Below are 19,169 nucleotides of genomic sequence, written 5' to 3' on the forward strand. Positions count from 1 at the left end.
GTAGTTAAAAAGAAATGTAATAAATTTCGAATTGATAATATAAAATATATATGAGTACATTTTTTTATTAGTATTGCATATGGTTATTTCTTATAACTATTTTATAGTACGTTTTATTGTATGAAAATCTTATTTTATTCTACGATAACAATATCATTTAATTGAACGAATGATTGTTATAGTTATTATGGCTGTAAATCCGAATTTACTTCATTATATTTTGCATGCTCCTAACTGCAAACATTTGTTCGAGGCTCCAAAGATGACTATGTAAAATATAGTGAAATTACATTTACTCAACCACCCATCCACCCACCCACCCACACACACACATACAAACACATGCACGCATACATTTCTGCCTCAATGAAGAATCGAAAAACGATCGTTTCAGGTCGTTTAACATTCTATTAGTAATAAGAAAATAATTAAAATTAGAAATATGAGAAATGATTGGTTAGAAACTGATAATAAATATCTCGAAACTGGTGTTAAAGACTGATTAATAGTTAATAATTAATAGTTACTTGAAAATTAGCTAGTTTCATTGTTCAGTTACTATTGGAACGAGCGTCGAGCGAACGAACAAACTGACTAGTATATAAACGGTAATATTACTTGAAAAATGGGCGCGCTTCATCGGTAAATTTTCAAAAGCTATCGCCCCACTTCCGTCGTGGAAAAGACTTAACCCTTTGTCTTAGCGTTTCAGTGTCCTATGGTCCCCCCCCCCCCNCCTGTGGATCCCGTTTAAGTTGCACCTTGCCGATGTTTTCTGCCTCCCACACGGTGTCCGGAAGTTTCGTTCCCAGAGTTTCCGGAAAAATCAGAGACAGGACGCCTGCGACTATACCCATAGCACCGAAGAGGATGAGCGGCAGCGCCGGCATTATTTGTGCCTGGACGCAAACAAGACAACGTACAATTAAAGCGATATCTGAGATAACAGCCGTTTCTCACACAGTGATGCTTAAAAAATCTGTAAAATACGCAATCCTTAAACACTTGTTACGAACCCTATAACGCGAGAGTACGAATTACACATAATATTTTATTTTAATTAATACAGTGAATTATCTTGGAAACAAAGCATTTCTTAAAAACATGTTTAACCCTTTCAAGAAGTATTATTTCTCGTTGAAAAACATATCAAGTCGAAAACTCTGCCGCCAAAGGTTGGCAAAGACCGTTCTCGTTTCTATTCCACTGACTCTCTCTCTCTCTCTCTCTCTCTGTGTCGCACGATTAACCGATTGGCGTAAATTTTGTTTATGACTACGTTATCGAGATGCAATTGGCAAAACACGTTCGTGCGATCCACAACGCGTTTACCGCGTTGCGACGCGGCTGCGCCGTCTATTGACTCACCAGAAGAGGCGTCTGCGGCGATAAGATTGACCCGACGCGTCCAGTCATACTGCAAATTCCCAGCAGCGAATGCCTCATCGTTGTAGGGAAGAGTTCCGTCGTGTAAATGTAGACAGTGGCGAATGCCATGGTGATGCACAATTTCCCGGCCATGTATAAAAGTAAAGGCCCGTAACTCGAGGCATCTGAAAACAGCGCGGACGATTAATCAATACCGCCGTTCGCGCCGCAACGTCAATTACAACCGATGTAGTTACTCTACGAACAAATAGCGTACACGTGTGTGCGCATACAACGCAATTCGACAAAAATACCGGTTTTCGTACGGTTTTCGGTTTTGGTCCGGGTTCCTGGTTTGATCCAAGATTATTCTGCCGCTCAAAGTATATCGATTCGTCTACGTTAAGCGTCTCGCGTTTCGATCATCATCGAACATTACAATGATCGGTACTGTTTTATCGCGTGTCAAGATAAATGAAATCAGTGTGATTACAGATGATTAATTCGTTCCAAATGCCCCGTTTCTCCATATTGCCGGATCACGACTTTAATCGCTTTTTCGCTCGTCTGAGAAATTCCTTTCTCCCCTTTATCCATTCCTTTCCGTTTCTTTCTTTTTTCTTTTTATTTTCTTTTTACCTGTCGGTACGAACTGGATCGCGAGGCAGAACGCCCCGCTCAGCAGGAACGAGCAGGAGAGCGTTGGTTTACGGCCGACGTGATCGGTTAGCAGCCAGGTGAGGAAGTACGCCGGTATCTCGACCACGGCGACGAGCATGAAATTAGTGTACTTATCCCCGGCAAATGCCACGGAATTCAACGACAATCCGTAATAAACGAACGTATTCGTGAGCCAGCAGAACGAGCAGGCCAGCAAGCGGATGAGTATAATCGAGCTGTGTAGAACCTGCACGATCGGCTTCTTCTCCTCCGACATCACCAGCTTGCTTTTCTGAAAGAGATCGCGCGCATTTAGCAGCGGAACGGGCAAACGTGAACTTACAAGTAAGACCAAATTCCAACGTTATGGATTAATGCGCGTGTATAAGCGAGGATAATATATATATACGTATATGTATATGTATATGGTATACCGTTTCAGGCTTAACAACATTCAACTCCTTAAATACGTTGATGGCTTCGTCCGTCACTTGCAGACCGTTCATTCGTGCCATTTTATGATAAATTTCCTCCACCTTGTCGTTCTTGCCCTTCGACAATAGCCACCTTAAAAATGATCGCGTCATGAAAAGCGTCATTACGCTGATGAAAAGGGAACACATTACTTAATATTAAAGAATGTTAAATAATATTAATAATATTAATATTAAATAATATTACGTACTTATAGGGTACAGCGGTACGTACAGTTCGCGTGCAAAAATCACCGTTAAACCCGTATTTCGCTACGTAACGAAAGAGCCGCAGCGCGAAAAGTTGCAAATCACGCATTCCTCCGCTCTCAATCTTTCAATCTGATCCGCGACTAATTGTGAGCGGATTACGAGGCGTCGACCGTGTGCACGTCACACACAATTCAATTGATCGCGGATAATGTTCGTCGATCATTAAATCTCGCTGATCGGGCAAGAATGATACCGTACTGATATGTGAGCAGTGCGCGCTATCAAGAAAAATATTACCTTACTGATTCCGGGATAAATAGGGGCAAGAAAACGGCGAGCAACGCTGGCCCGTACACGACCCTGAGCAAAGCTCGCCAGGATCTCAGCTGGCTCGCAATTAGTCCCAACAGGATCTCGCCCACGGCGAACATACAGCAGATAATGGTGCTGCCGAAAACTCGATTCTTCACACCCGCCATCTCCATTCCTGAGCACAAACGCGAGTGTTCAACGTCTTACGAAGACCCAAGTCATTTGCGTTAAAACAACATAGTCGTATGTTATTCATTAACATACTGAATATATTAATTATTCGCCACAAATACATCTTGTTTTACATTTATATATGTTATTCCAACTTAAAGTGCGATGTTAGAATAACACGAGAAATAGTTGAGGAATAGTTGAGAAATAGTTGAAAAATAGTGAAGGAGTAGTTGAAGTAACTTGTGAGAACTTTTTTTCAGCATATACACGCGCAAAGGAACGGATAACCGGCACGACATAACGCTTTACAGATTGTCGTGTATTCTTTCCCCCAAATTATCGTGTTTCGTTATTAGCATACCTAGAATAAATCCTGCGCTGTAAATTCCAGACGCAGCGGTGGCGTCCAGGAACTCGAACCCGAGAAACATCCAATAATTCGCGGAGAAGGAATGTATCAAGCCACTGACCCCGCTCAGAGACGTTGCCAGCGTCAAAATGGTTCGTCTGCCGTACCTGAAAGTAGGTGAGAAGAACAAACGGATGTGCGACCACCATCGTTTCCGCCACCATCGTCACCACTACCATCACCAGTATTTGCCCTAGATGATTTCAGACTCATCTGGATGAAAATGAGATGAAAATCCATTATTTGTAACGTCATCACCGTTGTATGTTATATTTTTTTTTCGTCAGTAACGGTAACATAATAGATTTTTTTTAGATAACAATAATAAATGCAATCGTTAATATATGTACATGGTACAACGTAAAATATACGTACATGGAATAAGCGGAAACGAATTTTAAAAGATCTTCAAAATTTGATGAAGATAGTAACGGAAATAGTCGGATAATCGCGAGAAAAAAAGCTCCAATTCTTTTTATAAAATTCAGGTTTATATATTTCTTTTTTGTCGGACGGCACGCGGAAGTATGCGAGATTGAAACGCGTTCACGCGAACGCATCCGGGAGAGATTTTTCTCCGTGATTGATTAATTAAAGCCAAGAGGACCGTCGCGTCGCACATATATATATATATATATCTCACCTGTCGGATATGTATCCGGCGAACATCAGGCCGACGAATTGACCAACGTTGTTTATTGTGCCGACCAGCGTGAGTCTCCATCGATTAGCATCGCAAGTAAAATCCCACTGTGTCGCGATAAGCAAAGGAAAATGATGAAACGTGGCCGGGGGCTTCCACGGGTCTCGGGGGAAAAAAGATCAACTTAATTAACCCTTTGAAACACACATTTCTCCTCCCGCTTATTTTTCATCAAATTCGGTACCCGAGGATTTTCGAAGTCGCTGATCACAAATCTGAGGTCAACATTGAAAAACATTTTTAACCTGAGATGGCAGAACCAATATGTAGGACCGAAATTGCAGCGAATCGACCAAATCACTTCAAATTTGGTATTTTGGTACGTTAGAACGCCAGTTTGGATTTTGAAAATCTACTAATTCTGACATTAGATTCGTAATCAGCGACGTCAAAAAACCCTATATACAAGTTTTAACATCTAAATTTTGGAAAAGTTGCTGGAAAAGGTATTTTCTCTGAGGAAACAAGCACTTTTCTTAATTTGATTATTTATAACACTTTTACAGTTAACAAAATGTGCATTTTGACGATTTTTTACATTCGCCTATCCCTAAGATACCGGGAGGAAAAAAAACAGTCCAAATATAGCAATGAAAATGCTATATCGACAAAAATCTGAAAGAAAAAAAGGTGGGAGGTATACTTCCCACCGTGCTTCTGAGGGTTAAGCTAGTACTGTTTTACCTCGTTGAGTATCGTGCGCTCGGTCGGATCGTAAAGCCAGGAATCACAGTCGTGGGTCACGTTCGTGAACGAATTAATCGTGCACACGTTCGGACGATCCTGCACCGCGTAACGTACGCAACGCGAGATGTCTCCTCCCTTGGCTCTCGGTGCGGAAGCGTTCACCCAAGGTGGATCGAACGTCGCGTTTCCCGAGTGCTCACATTCCGGCACCAAACATCTGTGTATTTGGACGAAAAGATAAGATTGGCCATTCACTTGCAAACATTGTACTCGTAATTTTATCTTCCAGTTTTATCTATAACATTTATATGTAAATATTTTATTTGTAGACACTTTACTGATTTCTCTACTGCATGATCGGATCCGTTCAATCATAAAAGTTTGTCCGGTAAACAATAAATTTGCTAAAACGACTTATCCATTTTTTTCGTGGATTATCTCTTTAAATGCCCATTCGCTATACTATGAATTGTTATGGAACACGTAGCGCGTCTGTCTCAGACATCGATTCACAGGTCTCAATATTTTTTTAATATACCTGTATTTGACTTCGCCTGCAGTAAATATATAGGAAAGCGTAAACCCTGCTGTGAACATTAAAGGCAGACTAATCAACGCGAACATCGTCATTTGATAAAGCCCAAATTTGTCTATAGCGTTCCCCACTGGAGGTTTTATAGTTCCTGAAAAGATAGATAGATAGATATGAAAGGTAAAGAAGTATAAATAAGGGGTATAAGTGAAACGTAAGAAGACTACTTCCTCGATTAAAAACGTGTGCGTAATAATTATGACTCATAGTAACATTTAAATTTTATAATATTAAAATTTATTGAAAATAAAGTAATAAGTGGAATAAAATAAATAATATGAAGCAAATAATAAAGAAATAAAATAAATGATGGTATATAAAATAAGTTAGCAGAATAAATAATATTAAATAAATATAGATATAGAATAAATAATGAACAATATATATATACGATACAGTGTGAGAGAAATTTACGCAGAGAATCGAGTTGAACGTTAAAATTATTCTCGCTGCATTCGAAATTATTCATCTCTTGGTGCGTTCGACAATCGATACATGCAACATTTTCAAACGTTTATGCGATTATGTCGATTAATAATGATATTTTTACCGTTTCCAAGTCCGGACGGCGCGTCGGCCTCGTCTCTTCTTGAACAACACAGCTTCATATTGTCGTCCTTTATGTCCCGTAAGCTGAAATCATAAATTCGAAATTTATATATCTCTTGCCACGGATCGGTCCGCGCGTGAACAATACGACCCGATTGAAAATTCACCCTGAAGCTTTATATTACTTCAAGTTTCCCGCATTGCGAAATGAAAAATGATGACGTTGCAGTAGTCGTGCGCATCGGAGCCGGGCATTGCATAAAGAAATGGAATCGGCCCCCTCCCTCCTCAAGAAAGGAGAGTACAACACTGTCGGGAATGCGACGCGACAGGACTTTCAAGTCAACAGCAGGAAAATCGCATAGTTTTTATTAAGTCATTAAATACGAAATGTCCGATTTCAAATCAAAAGTTCGGTCCATTATATCACAACCAGGCAGCAGTATAATTAATCAGCAGTATAATTAAGTGTGCGCTTAAACTATCGACATAATCTTGTCATCTTACTGGCAGCTTGTTTGTGCCAGCAGCAGAGAATCCTGGAAAGCGAGTGGAAAGCGATAAAATCGCGAAAGGCGTTTTCCAAAGCTTGTTGAAAATTGAATGACATTTTCCTTGTAAGAAGTGCTCTAATGCCTGGAAGTAGTCAGTTGGTGGAAGGTCTAGTTGAATATGGTGGGTGACGAAGAGTTTCTAATTCCAGCTTCTGTAGTTTGAGCAGCGTTGTTTGTGGTCGACACGTAGTCGAACGTTGTTTCGCAAAAGGATTGGCCTGTCTCTGTCGACCAATCTCGGCTACTTAATCGCGAGCTCCTCCACCATTTCGTCCAATTGGTTGCAGTAGACATCCGCCGTAATCGATTGACCAGGTTTCATAAAGCTATAGAGGGTAGACTACCAAACAGACATCGTTAGCTTTTTTGAGTGAACATTCGGTTTCGGACTGTGTTTCGACATTTCATCTTTATCCAGCCATTGAACGCTCGGGATTGTCGAAAAGAATCCATTTCTCATCACATGTAATAAAATGATGTAGAAATGGCCTTCATGTCGTGAAAAAGAACGGCAAGCTTCAAGACGATTTCTCTTCCGACGCTCGTTTAATTCATACGGAAACCATTTATCCGGCTTTCTTACGATCGTTTCAAATGGCTCAATATGGTTGAAACAGTAACGTCAAGAACCTTGCTACTGATTCACGCTTAGTTTAAGATGCACTCGCTTCCACTGCAGTTTCCAGCTCATCATTATCCATTTTGGCCTCGGGTCGCCCACGTGGCTCATTTTCAAGACCAAAATCACCAGAAGGGGATTCCTCAAACCATCGACGTACTGTGCGTTCATTCAGCCTCATCCTCGCCAAACACGTAAATGATATTTCGAGCTGTCGCATTGGTTCCACGGCGGAACTCATACGCAGTATGTCCCAGTGAAAAGGTGTTCCAGTTCTATCTCCAAGCTGCCCGCCATCTCTGAATCAACACATACGTTACACGTAGTGACGCATTTTAGTTATCACCGTCAAAAATTTCAAGGCGCCAGCGTGTCCGCGGCTCATGAGTTATAACGTGAAATGTGACGGCACCTTTTGTACATCTATCGTAAAACACGATGGAGCAACCTTGGGTAGAAAATTCGTGTTCTAATTTTAGTTGTAATCGCGCGAGGTCGACTGCCGGGATCGGATGCCCGACATTTTGATTTCCGGGAAGTAGAGTATCGGCATGCCGGAAGGGTGGGTTCCACCACCGTGTAGGAAAAATCGTGTAGTCCTCCGAACTGCGGTCCGTCCAAAGCTCGGGGAAACTTCGTCGACAACTTCATCGCTTCGAAGCCACGAAGTTTCCATCGCGATGCAATCCGAAAGTTGCCCGATAGATGGCGTATGGTCATCGATGTTAGCGGGAAATATTTTAATGATTGATTAATGTATTCATCTTATTGAAAAATAAATGAAAAAAAATACAGCACGAATTAATTTATATGCCGAATATTAGGAACAGCGCCTATTCGGCACATCATCAAGAAGTTTCGCGCTAAAAGCCTTGTGCTGACCTCTCGCAAGTGCGCGGTTAACTTCTACGGTACGCGCGGTGCTATTATTGATTTTTCGACAGCAACAACAGGAGAAAGGGCCGAATGGTGTTGAGGAGAAAATTTGGATGCCACGGCGAACGAGGTATTTTCCCATTTGCCGTCAGCACAAAACAATCACACAGGTTATCCCGATATGTCACAAGATTATTGTTTTCTCCACGTCGAATAACCAAAAAAAAAAAAAAAAACGCCAATAGCGATCGCACACCCGTTCTTTCCGTTCACAGCACGGTTCTCAAGGATCTCGTTCGAGACCCGCGGCGTAAACCAAGTTTCGAATCATTACGAAGTTTATCCATTCTCGCGATTTACGAGGCAGACATTGTTCCCGCGCGGAAAGCGTACTTCTCGCGAGGAAACGGACAACGTTAATAAATTAATAGAGCGTAGCTTAATATCGTGATCATTATCCGCGCAAGGTGACTCGACTCGGGAAAGTTCCTGCGATCCGAACGGGCTCCAAGTTAATCCCTCGAGGTGGTTTACGCGCACGCGGGAAGTAAGAAATAAACAAAGCGGCGAAACGGAATATTATTTTCGCGCTTTTTTCCTCTTGTCTCTTAATTCACGAGGAAAACGTCGGCACGACACCGTTCGAGCGATCATACGTTGGGGAACAAATTTTAGTATTTGTAGAGGAGGAGGAGATTCAAATATGGGCTAAGATCCCCTTCGAACGATAAATCTCATGTAATTTAACATAGTATAATCTTTATCATGCACGTGCGTGCTGTGTAAAACTTAATAAAACTATGTTTAGTTCTCTTCCAGTTTTCGCGCAATTTCGACACATCTGTGAAATGCAGTAATACTAGACAGTAACTGGGCAATTGCCCCGCGCAAACTGTGCATATTTTTACCAAGAAAACTGCTTCGGGCGCTAAACAAAACTGTATCAAGTTTCTGCCCATTCGCCGCGCAGTTTTGATGCAATTAATGAGAATGCAGTGATACTAGACGGTAACTGATTGGGTGTCTGGTAAAACCGCACAGATTTCTATCAGGCACGTGCCTCGGCGTGATCGTTTCAGATGCAACGCGGAGGAACGTTGAATTCGAGCGACACTGAACTCTATCGTGACATGTCGCGTCGCGTCGACACGATATATACGTCGCCTAATCGCGCAAATGTAACGACATACTAAAATGTAAGATACGTACTTCGGTACTCGATGAGCAGACAACGATGGTAATTATCGGCAGCCAATTACGTGCGTCCGTGTGTGTTTTCTTTTGTGTTTTCTTTTCGTCTTCCAGCGTGTATCGCCTGTTTTGTTTACCACTGCAGCGCTTCGGGAGATACGCTCTCGTCAGCGTCGTCGTCGACGCAAATCGTCGGACTTACAAGGACGGCACTTACGACCGCGTTTTATCGCGACAACGAGCGAAAACGCTTCCGCGTATCCTCGCCGGAATCTGCATATTTTATTACGTTAAAATGGAGCACACATGTCCGTCATAACAAGCGAGAAGTATATGTGTTTATGTGCGATGTGATTAAATCTTCTCACGTTTTCAAACCCCCGTCTCCGCTTCGCTTCTTCTTTTCTGCGCTGAGATTACGCCGCGCATACCTCTTGTACGATCACCGATAAGCGATAAACTAATTAATAACCCGCGTACCTGCTGGACATCGACGCGGCACCTGTCTGCATTAGTCTTGCCGCGACTCGGAACTGTCTTCGAATGTAAACGTACGCCACTGCGGAGCCCTACGGTGTTTGAGCGAGTGTGTAGAGGGGGGCACATGAAACCTGCGATGGAGCGGGATGGAGAAAGAGAAGTGGGGAATTCTTCCGAAAATTTGTTGAGGGGCATCGCCTCTCCGCATCGACGAGGTGCCGTTGTCTCTGGGATACTGCCGGACGTTTTGGTGTGTTTCAACGAATACGGCGAGGATTTTCGATGGACAAGCAAAGAGATAAGGAAAGGATATTTATGTTGTTGTCAGGCATTCAGGTATCTCAGATTACCATCGGGGTAGAAGAGAGAGTCCTAACATGGACTACCACTTTGATTTTTTTTATATCGTAAGTTGTTTAAACTTCTTGCCGACGAGGATGTAATGAAGTTAGTTTGTATTTATAACTGCGTAATGAAAGAATCATTGTTAGAAAAGTCATTTTTGTGTATAATACTACAATAGTAGTAATTACTACAATAGTAGTAAATACTACAATATAGTAAGTATTACTAGAGAGTTAGTAATATAATAACTTTATATATATATTGTTTGTACTATTTTCTAGTAGAACAATAAGAGGATATAATTCGAAGCGCCGAAAACAGTTATAATTTTAATGATGTTAACCATTTTCTTCTTCCAGTGTGGGTATTCGAATATCCAACTATTCAGGAACTATACTCGAATATTCAGTTATTTTTATTTTTATTTTTTCTTGTTTATTTTTCAAGTCGTTTCATGCATAAACGTATCACGGTAAAGTGGACAAAAAACAGGCACTTTACAGAAAAAAATATTTATTTTTCATATCAAAATATTTATAGAGAATATTTCATTTTTACATCCGAATATGCGTGTGTGCGAAAATCAGATATGAAATATCTGACAGAATACTTAGTTCTCGTCGATCATAATATTTTTACACATAGGTTGACAGAGATAATATATTTATGCAAAGACAAACACATGATGGTATTGGAAATACTTTTTTCATTCTATGTATCCTGTATACCCTGAGAGAACATCTTCTTATTCTAACAAAAAGTTGTTCTTGTTTTAACCTAAAAATTAGTAGCAATGCACATATAAAGTTATATTATTAATCACTGATATTAGAAAATGCAAAAATAGTAAGGTCATTGATACCATACACACTAGAAAAATTCTTAACTATATGTCTTTTATTTATACGATTATAGTTACAAATATCAAATATTTCTTTCTCAGTATTTGATAACTGTAGGTTGATTACTGCAAGAATTCGGATATCCGGGTATAGAAATATTTGATTTACATATATAGTGTTTGCCTGAGATGATTTCAGATTTATCCAGATGATGGGATGATGGGAAGATGGGATGAAAATCCGAAAAATACATCTTAGATGAAATAAAGATAATTTTGCTTTTGATTTATCTAGTAGAAGTGCAATAAACGTTACAAGCGCTGAAGATATACGCAAAAAAATGACTCGGTTACATCGGTTAAACCTCATTAACTAGTCTGAACTTGGCTGTTACTGCTAAAAGTTGGCTATTAGAGTTAAAATGCATTTGCTGCGACTTTATTGGCTGAAATCATTAGCATGAGTAGCTAAAGTTGGTTAGCTGAGTTCTTTGATTATATACTATATACAGGGTGATCTCAGAGCTCCGCTTCATGGGGGTATAGAACTCATTGAGTCGAACAAAAAAGTCCTATTACCTATATAACATTAAATCAGGTAAATAACTAAATTTCGGACAGAATCAGAATACATTAACGCCTTTAGGAGAGAATCTCTAAAAAAAAGCGATAAATTTCTGGTCAGAAGTATGAATATGATTTAAATTCTGTTGTGCAACCTCATATTTTTCGCTGTAGTTTCGTCTAAATTTAAACAATTAATAAATTTAACCGTGGCAGCAACAACATTAGCTGTCCCTATTACAAAGACACATCTTAGCTACCACAACTAGATTTTTGAGCTCCTATGGCTAATTTTTCCCAGAATGTATTTTCAGTATTACCCAGTATATCGAAAGGATCTGGAAAAATATCATATCGTGTAACTGGTTTCAACCAGACAATTCCAGCCGCCACGGGTCACATCGACTTTCTCGTCCACTACGGAAGCTGAATTATTGTTGTATCGTTTGTAAAAACGGAGAAAAAATTGAACTAAGCGGACGAATGTAACTCGGCGCGGCCAAATTTACCCACACGTTTCGTTGTCGTATTTCTTGACAGCATTATTTAACAAGCGGATAAAATCAATGTTTATACATGGAGAAAACAATTTTGCTAGAACAGCAAATTATTTGTTAATATAGTGACAGCAAAAGAAATTTTTTCGAACAGCAGAAAAATTTGTTCAGAATATTAATTGCTATTTGCTAGATATATGAACAGTAAAATAATTTGACAGTGCCAGTTGAATTTTACTGCTATCACAACGATATCTTCCCAAGTAGCAAGGTAACGTCAAATAACATCTTAATAACGTCTTTATGATGTTTCTAACGTTAATGAGACGTCATTAAAACATCATTTGACGTCATTTTGTTGTTACTTGGATTGCTAACATAATAGCAAAATTATTTTTTACGTGTGTAACAAATATTTTTGCTGTTACTATATTAACAAACAACTTGCTGTTCCAGTAAGACTTGTTTTTTCAGTATATGGAATGTATTACGTATAAAGTAGAATATACATAAATATTTTTAAAACAAGCGGATAAGACATAGTTTACGTGTTAACAAGATCTGACCTATATCTCATTTAGATAATCTCGCGTTATCGCAGTATACATTTGATAATTACATTCCTCAACAATTAAAGAATCATTTGAAATCGGTGCTAAAAATGCATAAAATTCAAAGTCACGTGCCTTTGTAAGAAATGGCCGCAGAATGAATTTCATGAGAGATTTTATAAAAATTTATAAAGTAAATTACGCAGACCATAAAATTGCATAACGATTAAGTAATTCGTCAACATATTCGCTTTAAATTTAAGGATCTAACAAAAAAGACCAATAATCATTGACTGCTCATTAGTCGCTGTGTTCTTAGAACAGTTCTTAGAACAGTTCTTAGAACGCAGTCATTATTTCAGTCTTCTTCTGTAAAGCCCATATCAGACTACTGACTGTGGAGGCCGATCTAACTGGCGGTTACGACTGTCGACTCTTGAAAGGCCTATCATAGTTATGTAACTAGTAATTATTAATAACTTATAATTGGTCCATTAAAAGTTGGCACTCGTAATCGGCAATCGGGTCGACCTTTACAGTAAACTGATAGGGCTTAAAATGGACTGACCAATTGAAACAAATGGTCTGTTCTTTTTGGTTGTACTGCTGAACTGATGGAATAACTTAGAGTGAGATAAGTATATTTTGTCTCGCTCTAATTTAATGCACCAGTTCAGCCGTGTAGCTAAAAAGAACAGACCAAAGGAGACGAAAATAATTTCAAATGAAGGCATAACAGTTAGATTTGTTAAAAACTCGATCGTTCAAGGTCGAGCTGTGCCGATCACAAAGAGTAAAAACTTCCCGCTGCTGCCGATAAACTATTCGCATTGCAACGTATGCACCTCGCAAAAACGTCTAGGTACAGCTGCGAAAATATTACCGCGAAACGTGTTTACGAGCAAACGCGCGCATGAGGAAAAGTGAAAAACGCTTCGTTACACTCGGAGGAAACGTACAAATGCGTAAAGATAAGTTACGAGCCGCACCAATGAAAAGACCACTTTTTCACGCGCTATACTTTCGCATTCGGCCTGTACTATACTTTTTCTTTGTTATTTTTCTTTTCTCAGGATACGATAAGATTAGTCGTTATCGAGGAAACGAGTGCAAGTCAATCAGCGGAGGCCGGCGATCGATAAGTTAATTATACAGGGCGTCCCATAAGTTGAGGTCGATCGCTCGGGACGTGATGGGGGACTCAAAAACACAGAAAATACATGTAATTGTTATGAACATACATCCGGAAATGTGTTGTTTTCGAATTATCGCCTTGTTTCGAATTATCGCATTTTTATGTTGTGGCTTGAAATTGCTTTATTTCGAATTTTTTATCAAAATTAAAAATAATGATAATTCAAAATGATTGAAAACATCGCATTTCCGAACGTATGTTCATATCAACTTTTTTTCCTTGTTTTTGGGGCCCTCATCACCTCCTGAACGATTGATCTCGACTAAAGGAACACCCTGTATATCGACAAAGATCACTGATTTTATTACAGTGAGTAATCATGCGCGACTATGCACGTAACCTAAATTAACGAATCAAGATAATTGCACATATGAAGATTTGATCGCTTATATTTTCAAGAGGGGAGATAGATTCTTATCTACATGACGTTTTGTTTAGCGAGCTTTGAAATTTCTTTTGTTTAAACTGTTCGACTTACGTGAGTATAAGTTTACGTATACATATTTAATTATATTATACATATTTACATTACATACATATTTAAATAACATTTATTTATTTTTTTATTGATCTGTTTATATTTCCTAATTTAAATGTTACAAGTTATTTCGTACATTCTTTGTCAACATAACAATAAACACAATTACAACTTTTCAGTTTATCTAAAACACAGTAATCAAAAAACTAAAAATTTCGATTTCTATTATCAAACTTTTTGTTTTAATCTATCGCCATTTCGTTAAATCTTAACCTTTCTTTTTTTGTTTCAAGCAATATAGATATAATCAAATAAATTAAAATTAAAAATTCATAATTCTATTTACATTTTAATTATATTCTAATTATATTTTAAAATAACTTAAATTTAAAAAATATAAATTTCGTCTAAAAATTAGTAATTTAGTTAGATAAAAATATCTCGTATTTTGACAAACAACAAGCAAAGAAGTGACCGATTAAATTCGAATGATACGCACGAAGCTTAGGACAAAACTCGCGAAAAAGTGGTTGTAATGTGCGAAAGAGAATATCATGCAACTAGTAGAGCAAAACATGAAACCTCGAAAGAGCGGAATCTCATCGGTACCGATCGTGATTCTAATGTTGATTGCTCACCTTATAAGACTCGATTACCGAGCCTTGATCACCACTGACGTATCGTAGCAATGATGCACGCGCATCGAGAAAAGCATACGTGAGGGGTTTAATGAAAAGGCGAGACAAAGCACGGATGCTAAATCCACGTCGAAAATATTTCTTTGAAAAATAACCATCCGGATAAAAATATCAAGAAATCATTATATACAAAAATTGCACGATAGTGTTGAGCGCTTCGATCGACATCGATATCAATACACTAAGGGATATCAACGCACACAAAGAGCAAATCATCCGAATGGGTGTGGGGCATCCGGAAACATCCGCACTCGATGCACATTAATGCAGGCCGCCGAATCCGCTGTGTGATAACACCCTATAGGGAGAAATTTCCGGCATATCTATATGTGACTAATATCTATTTTGAGCTGTTCAATTGGGAGACAATTCTAAAACAATATGACACATCGGGATTTACGCCTTCCTTCGCATATTCAACGCACGTAAGCGCCGACCTAGACATCATTTTGACAGCGCGCAGCGCTTGATTCCAAAATATAACTCGCCGCCGCGCATTTGAACGTTTAGTTTATAATGAAACGATAGAGTAATACACCGAAAAAAAAGACTGGTAATACTTACTAAATATATTTAATAAAAGCTTTCGATGGAATATTTGGTAACTGTCATGAAATTTGATATTAATTACCAAGTATTTAGTTGGCCTATGGCAATATGAACGACTTTTATTCAGAGTTGAATCGACTAAATAAACTATTAAAACGTATTGTACGAAGAAACGTGCAGATCTGCGGGCATACTATTGCATAAATTTACAATTTACGTTAAATATGTCAAATTTAGAAAGGGTAGTCGCGAAATGCGTGCTTATTTCATAATTGCATTCCTACACAAGTTCTTATTTCATTCGGTCGGACAGTCACACCGAACTAAAAAAATTCAAATAAAACAAATAGTTACAATAAACTTCTATAATTTACTAATCGTCATCATTCATCTAAGTAACAAATAAAAATCCTAAAACCTGCAATAGTATTGGATAGTGAATATACTTCAATGGATCTGTCAATTCTATTAAGTAATTCAATTAAACATATATAAATTCTGTGAAAGTGAAAACACACACACACACACACACACACACACACACACAACATACAAGACGCTTCTCGACGTGCGAACGTTGAAAAAGTAAAGAAATCACGATTAATACTCACTTAATCGAGCTCATAGTGGCGCCGTATCGGGACATACGCGCATCCCAGATTTCCCACTTACGTGTGAAAATCAGCGACGAACTCACGGATCACAAAAAGCACATGTACTCGCTCGCTCGTTCACTCGCGATCGCAAATCGCTCGCTGTCGCGTTTCGTTCCTCTCCGTTCCGCTGTACTCCGCTTTGTTCCGTATTTCCGTACGTACATCTATCGTACTTGTGAAAAAAACTCGGTCGGCCGGCCAGTTAACTATACCACGATTGCGAGCTTAAGTCCGCTGGACGAGCACCCGCCCGATGGAGTTGTAGATGTGAGACGAGAATAAGAGGACGCAGCTGGTGATGACAACGATGACGATGACGACGATGATGCCAGATGGCAACGACCGGTGGGCAACGAAAAGTCGCCGTCATCGGCGGCGAGCGGCCGTTTCTTCCCGCCGTCTCTCTTATCTGGCTCATTGTTGAAAGTTGGGTCAACAACAAATCGCACGACGCGGGTCGTGAGAAACGCGGCACGAGCCAGACTCAATCAGCTCAACGACCGGGCGGCTGGCTTCGTCACTTCTCTTCACGCAGCGAAATTTATCACGAGCATCTATTAACCGTATCTGTTTTACGGCACAGTCTACAATGTTTGTCTACTCTGAACTCTAAACACACACACAACACATACGTGCCGGATCGTGAAAATCGCGATGAATCCGCGTTGCAACTCGTCGAAATCGTTGGTGCTCGCACGCGAAGCCAGCCATTCGTCGCACGCGTGATCGACGAATTATCGAGGAATACCTTGAACTTCAGTCGGCACGTTGATTGACAATTCGAATGCGAGTGACGCATCACGGCTCTCTGCCGATTCACGGCTGATTTCTAGTTCTGAAATTAAATAAAAGTTTGCAGCGCGAATTACGGAGAAACGATGAATAATCGTTAAAAACCTATAAGCGTGTGATATTCCTGGAATATTAGATGAATATTATTCAATATTAAAATAATATTTCTCATAATATTCTAAGAATGTTATGTAATATTATGTGATGTTATGCGATATTTCTTAATATTATAAGAATGTTCTATCAATGTTATTCCAAGTAACAATGTGACTTCGAATAACGTCTTAATAACGTTTCTGACGTCAATAAGGTATTATCATTAAAACGTCATTTGACGTCATCTTGCTAGCTACTTAGGGACATGTGCACTTATATAATATTATCGGCATATTATGAAAATGTTCTTAGAATATAAAAACATAAGATATTGATAATATAGAAAAATATACATAAACATTCACATATTTATATATGTAACTGGAAAAATCCTCCCCGCCTGGACCAGGTCTGTTCAGCTGCAGAAAAAATCTGCGACATTTTTTGTTTAGCTGCTTGGAAAACGTACACTATAAAAGCCAGTTTTTACTTGACAGAGTAACATGTGTTGGCGCCACGAGCGCTGTGCGTCCAGGTCTCTCGCTGCATCGTCTTATATACCCCGCGAGGAGATTCTGCCGCGAGAAAACTCCGCGGTCGTGCGCCGTCTGGCGGCGGCGCCGCGACTTAAAGCGGTCGTGCGCTGTCTGGCGGCGGCGCCGCGACTTAAAGCGGTCGTACTTTCTGCCTGACGGCAGTGCCGTGCGCTGCGGGGATCGGCTCCTTGGGGCGCTGCATACTGCCACAATATTCTTAGAATATTGCGTTTAATATTCTAAGAATATGCCCAGAATACAAAGTGTGAAAGTTCGTTCTGTTTTATAAGTTGGTTTTGTAGGATTTTTACTTTCTTAACCCTGGAATAGTTATTTTGTTATTTTTTTTTTTTAGAAAACGATCGCCTGATGTCATTTAGATGTTCAAATTACATATAAGTTGTAATATTTTTATTAATATTTATAAAATTATAGTGAATACCGGAATGCTGCCCAAGTAGGGTCGAGTCAAATCGAAAATGTCACTTAAAATCCATATAAGACAACGAATTGGAGATAGAGATTGAATTGTATTTGGTCAATCAGCACAAAGTTAAGTGAACTCAAGTTTAGTGAAATCTAGTGAACTTTGCACTGATTGGTCAAATTTCATTTCAGTCTCAATCTCCAATCCGCAGTCTGATACGGATTTAAGAGCCACTTGCGCAAATCTGATTAACTCAATCTTCAATTAAAGTTGCGTTCGGAAGTCCACACCATGTGCACTACTAGCATACTAGTCGTTCAATAATACTCAGTATGGTTCAGTGTACATTCGTGTGTGTCGTTCTGAAATCTCCCGAGAGACATACTGGCCATTATGGTTACTGCCTACGCAGTAACGCGCGATGGAAGTTTGCGCGGTAGCCAAGAAACTTCTAGTTCTTACCGAAAAACCGGCACGTTGATTGGCTATCGCGCGAACTTTCGTCGATCTACAATAGTTGCTTTAAGTTTTAAGCCTTAAGAAATGATCAATCACAGTCGAAGGTGAAGAGAATAATTAACTGTGATTCGTCAATTTCTTAAGGCTTAAGGTTTAAAATACCTTTTGTATGCCGACACTAATGCGAACAAACTCTTTAGCCCGTGTTTTGAACTCTCTGTTATCGATAAAAATACCTTTAAATCCAACGACACGAATTAATTAAGCCAGCGGCACACGATGCTTGTTTTCGTACTGGATTGCTTGCTGGATAGAAATACTGCATTCTGATTGGTGCATTTCCAAAAATGGATAATAATATACTACTCAAAACTCAGTATTATCACTCAAAACGCAGTATTATCCAGCAAGCAATCCAGCACGAATAAAATACGAGCATCATATGTCGCTGGCTTTAGCTAATTGGACAATTCCGTTGAGTCGATCGGTCGTTTATGTTAACCGAAGTTACTGGCTTCGGGGCCAATCAGGTGTTTCCTAAGCTTTTACAATGCTATTTTTATCAGTAAAAGAGATCTCGGAATACGAGCGTATTTCTTGTGATTGGTGAATACTTTTGGTAAAT

At 39.3% G+C, this 19,169-nt stretch overlaps 1 protein-coding gene across 1 annotated transcript; it reads right to left on the minus strand.

The window, feature by feature from the left end:
* Window positions 1–716: 716 nt before the first annotated feature.
* Window positions 717–17,292, minus strand: LOC106751637 (solute carrier family 22 member 8-like). The gene is made up of 11 exons (XM_014632601.1): window positions 16,190–17,292; window positions 6,142–6,224; window positions 5,538–5,682; window positions 4,997–5,216; window positions 4,253–4,359; window positions 3,562–3,716; window positions 3,012–3,201; window positions 2,463–2,595; window positions 2,008–2,320; window positions 1,369–1,553; window positions 717–899 (listed from the first exon to the last, which is right to left on the minus strand). The coding sequence occupies exons 1-11, from the start codon at window positions 16,222–16,224 to the stop codon at window positions 717–719; spliced, it is 1,749 nt and encodes a 582-aa protein (XP_014488087.1). The 5' UTR covers window positions 16,225–17,292.
* Between the last annotated feature and the right edge of the window lie 1,877 nt (window positions 17,293–19,169).

The sequence above is a fragment of the Dinoponera quadriceps genome, unplaced genomic scaffold (assembly GCF_001313825.1).
Source record: "Dinoponera quadriceps isolate SergipeBrazil2010 unplaced genomic scaffold, ASM131382v1 scaffold115, whole genome shotgun sequence".
NCBI lineage: Eukaryota > Metazoa > Arthropoda > Insecta > Hymenoptera > Formicidae > Dinoponera > Dinoponera quadriceps.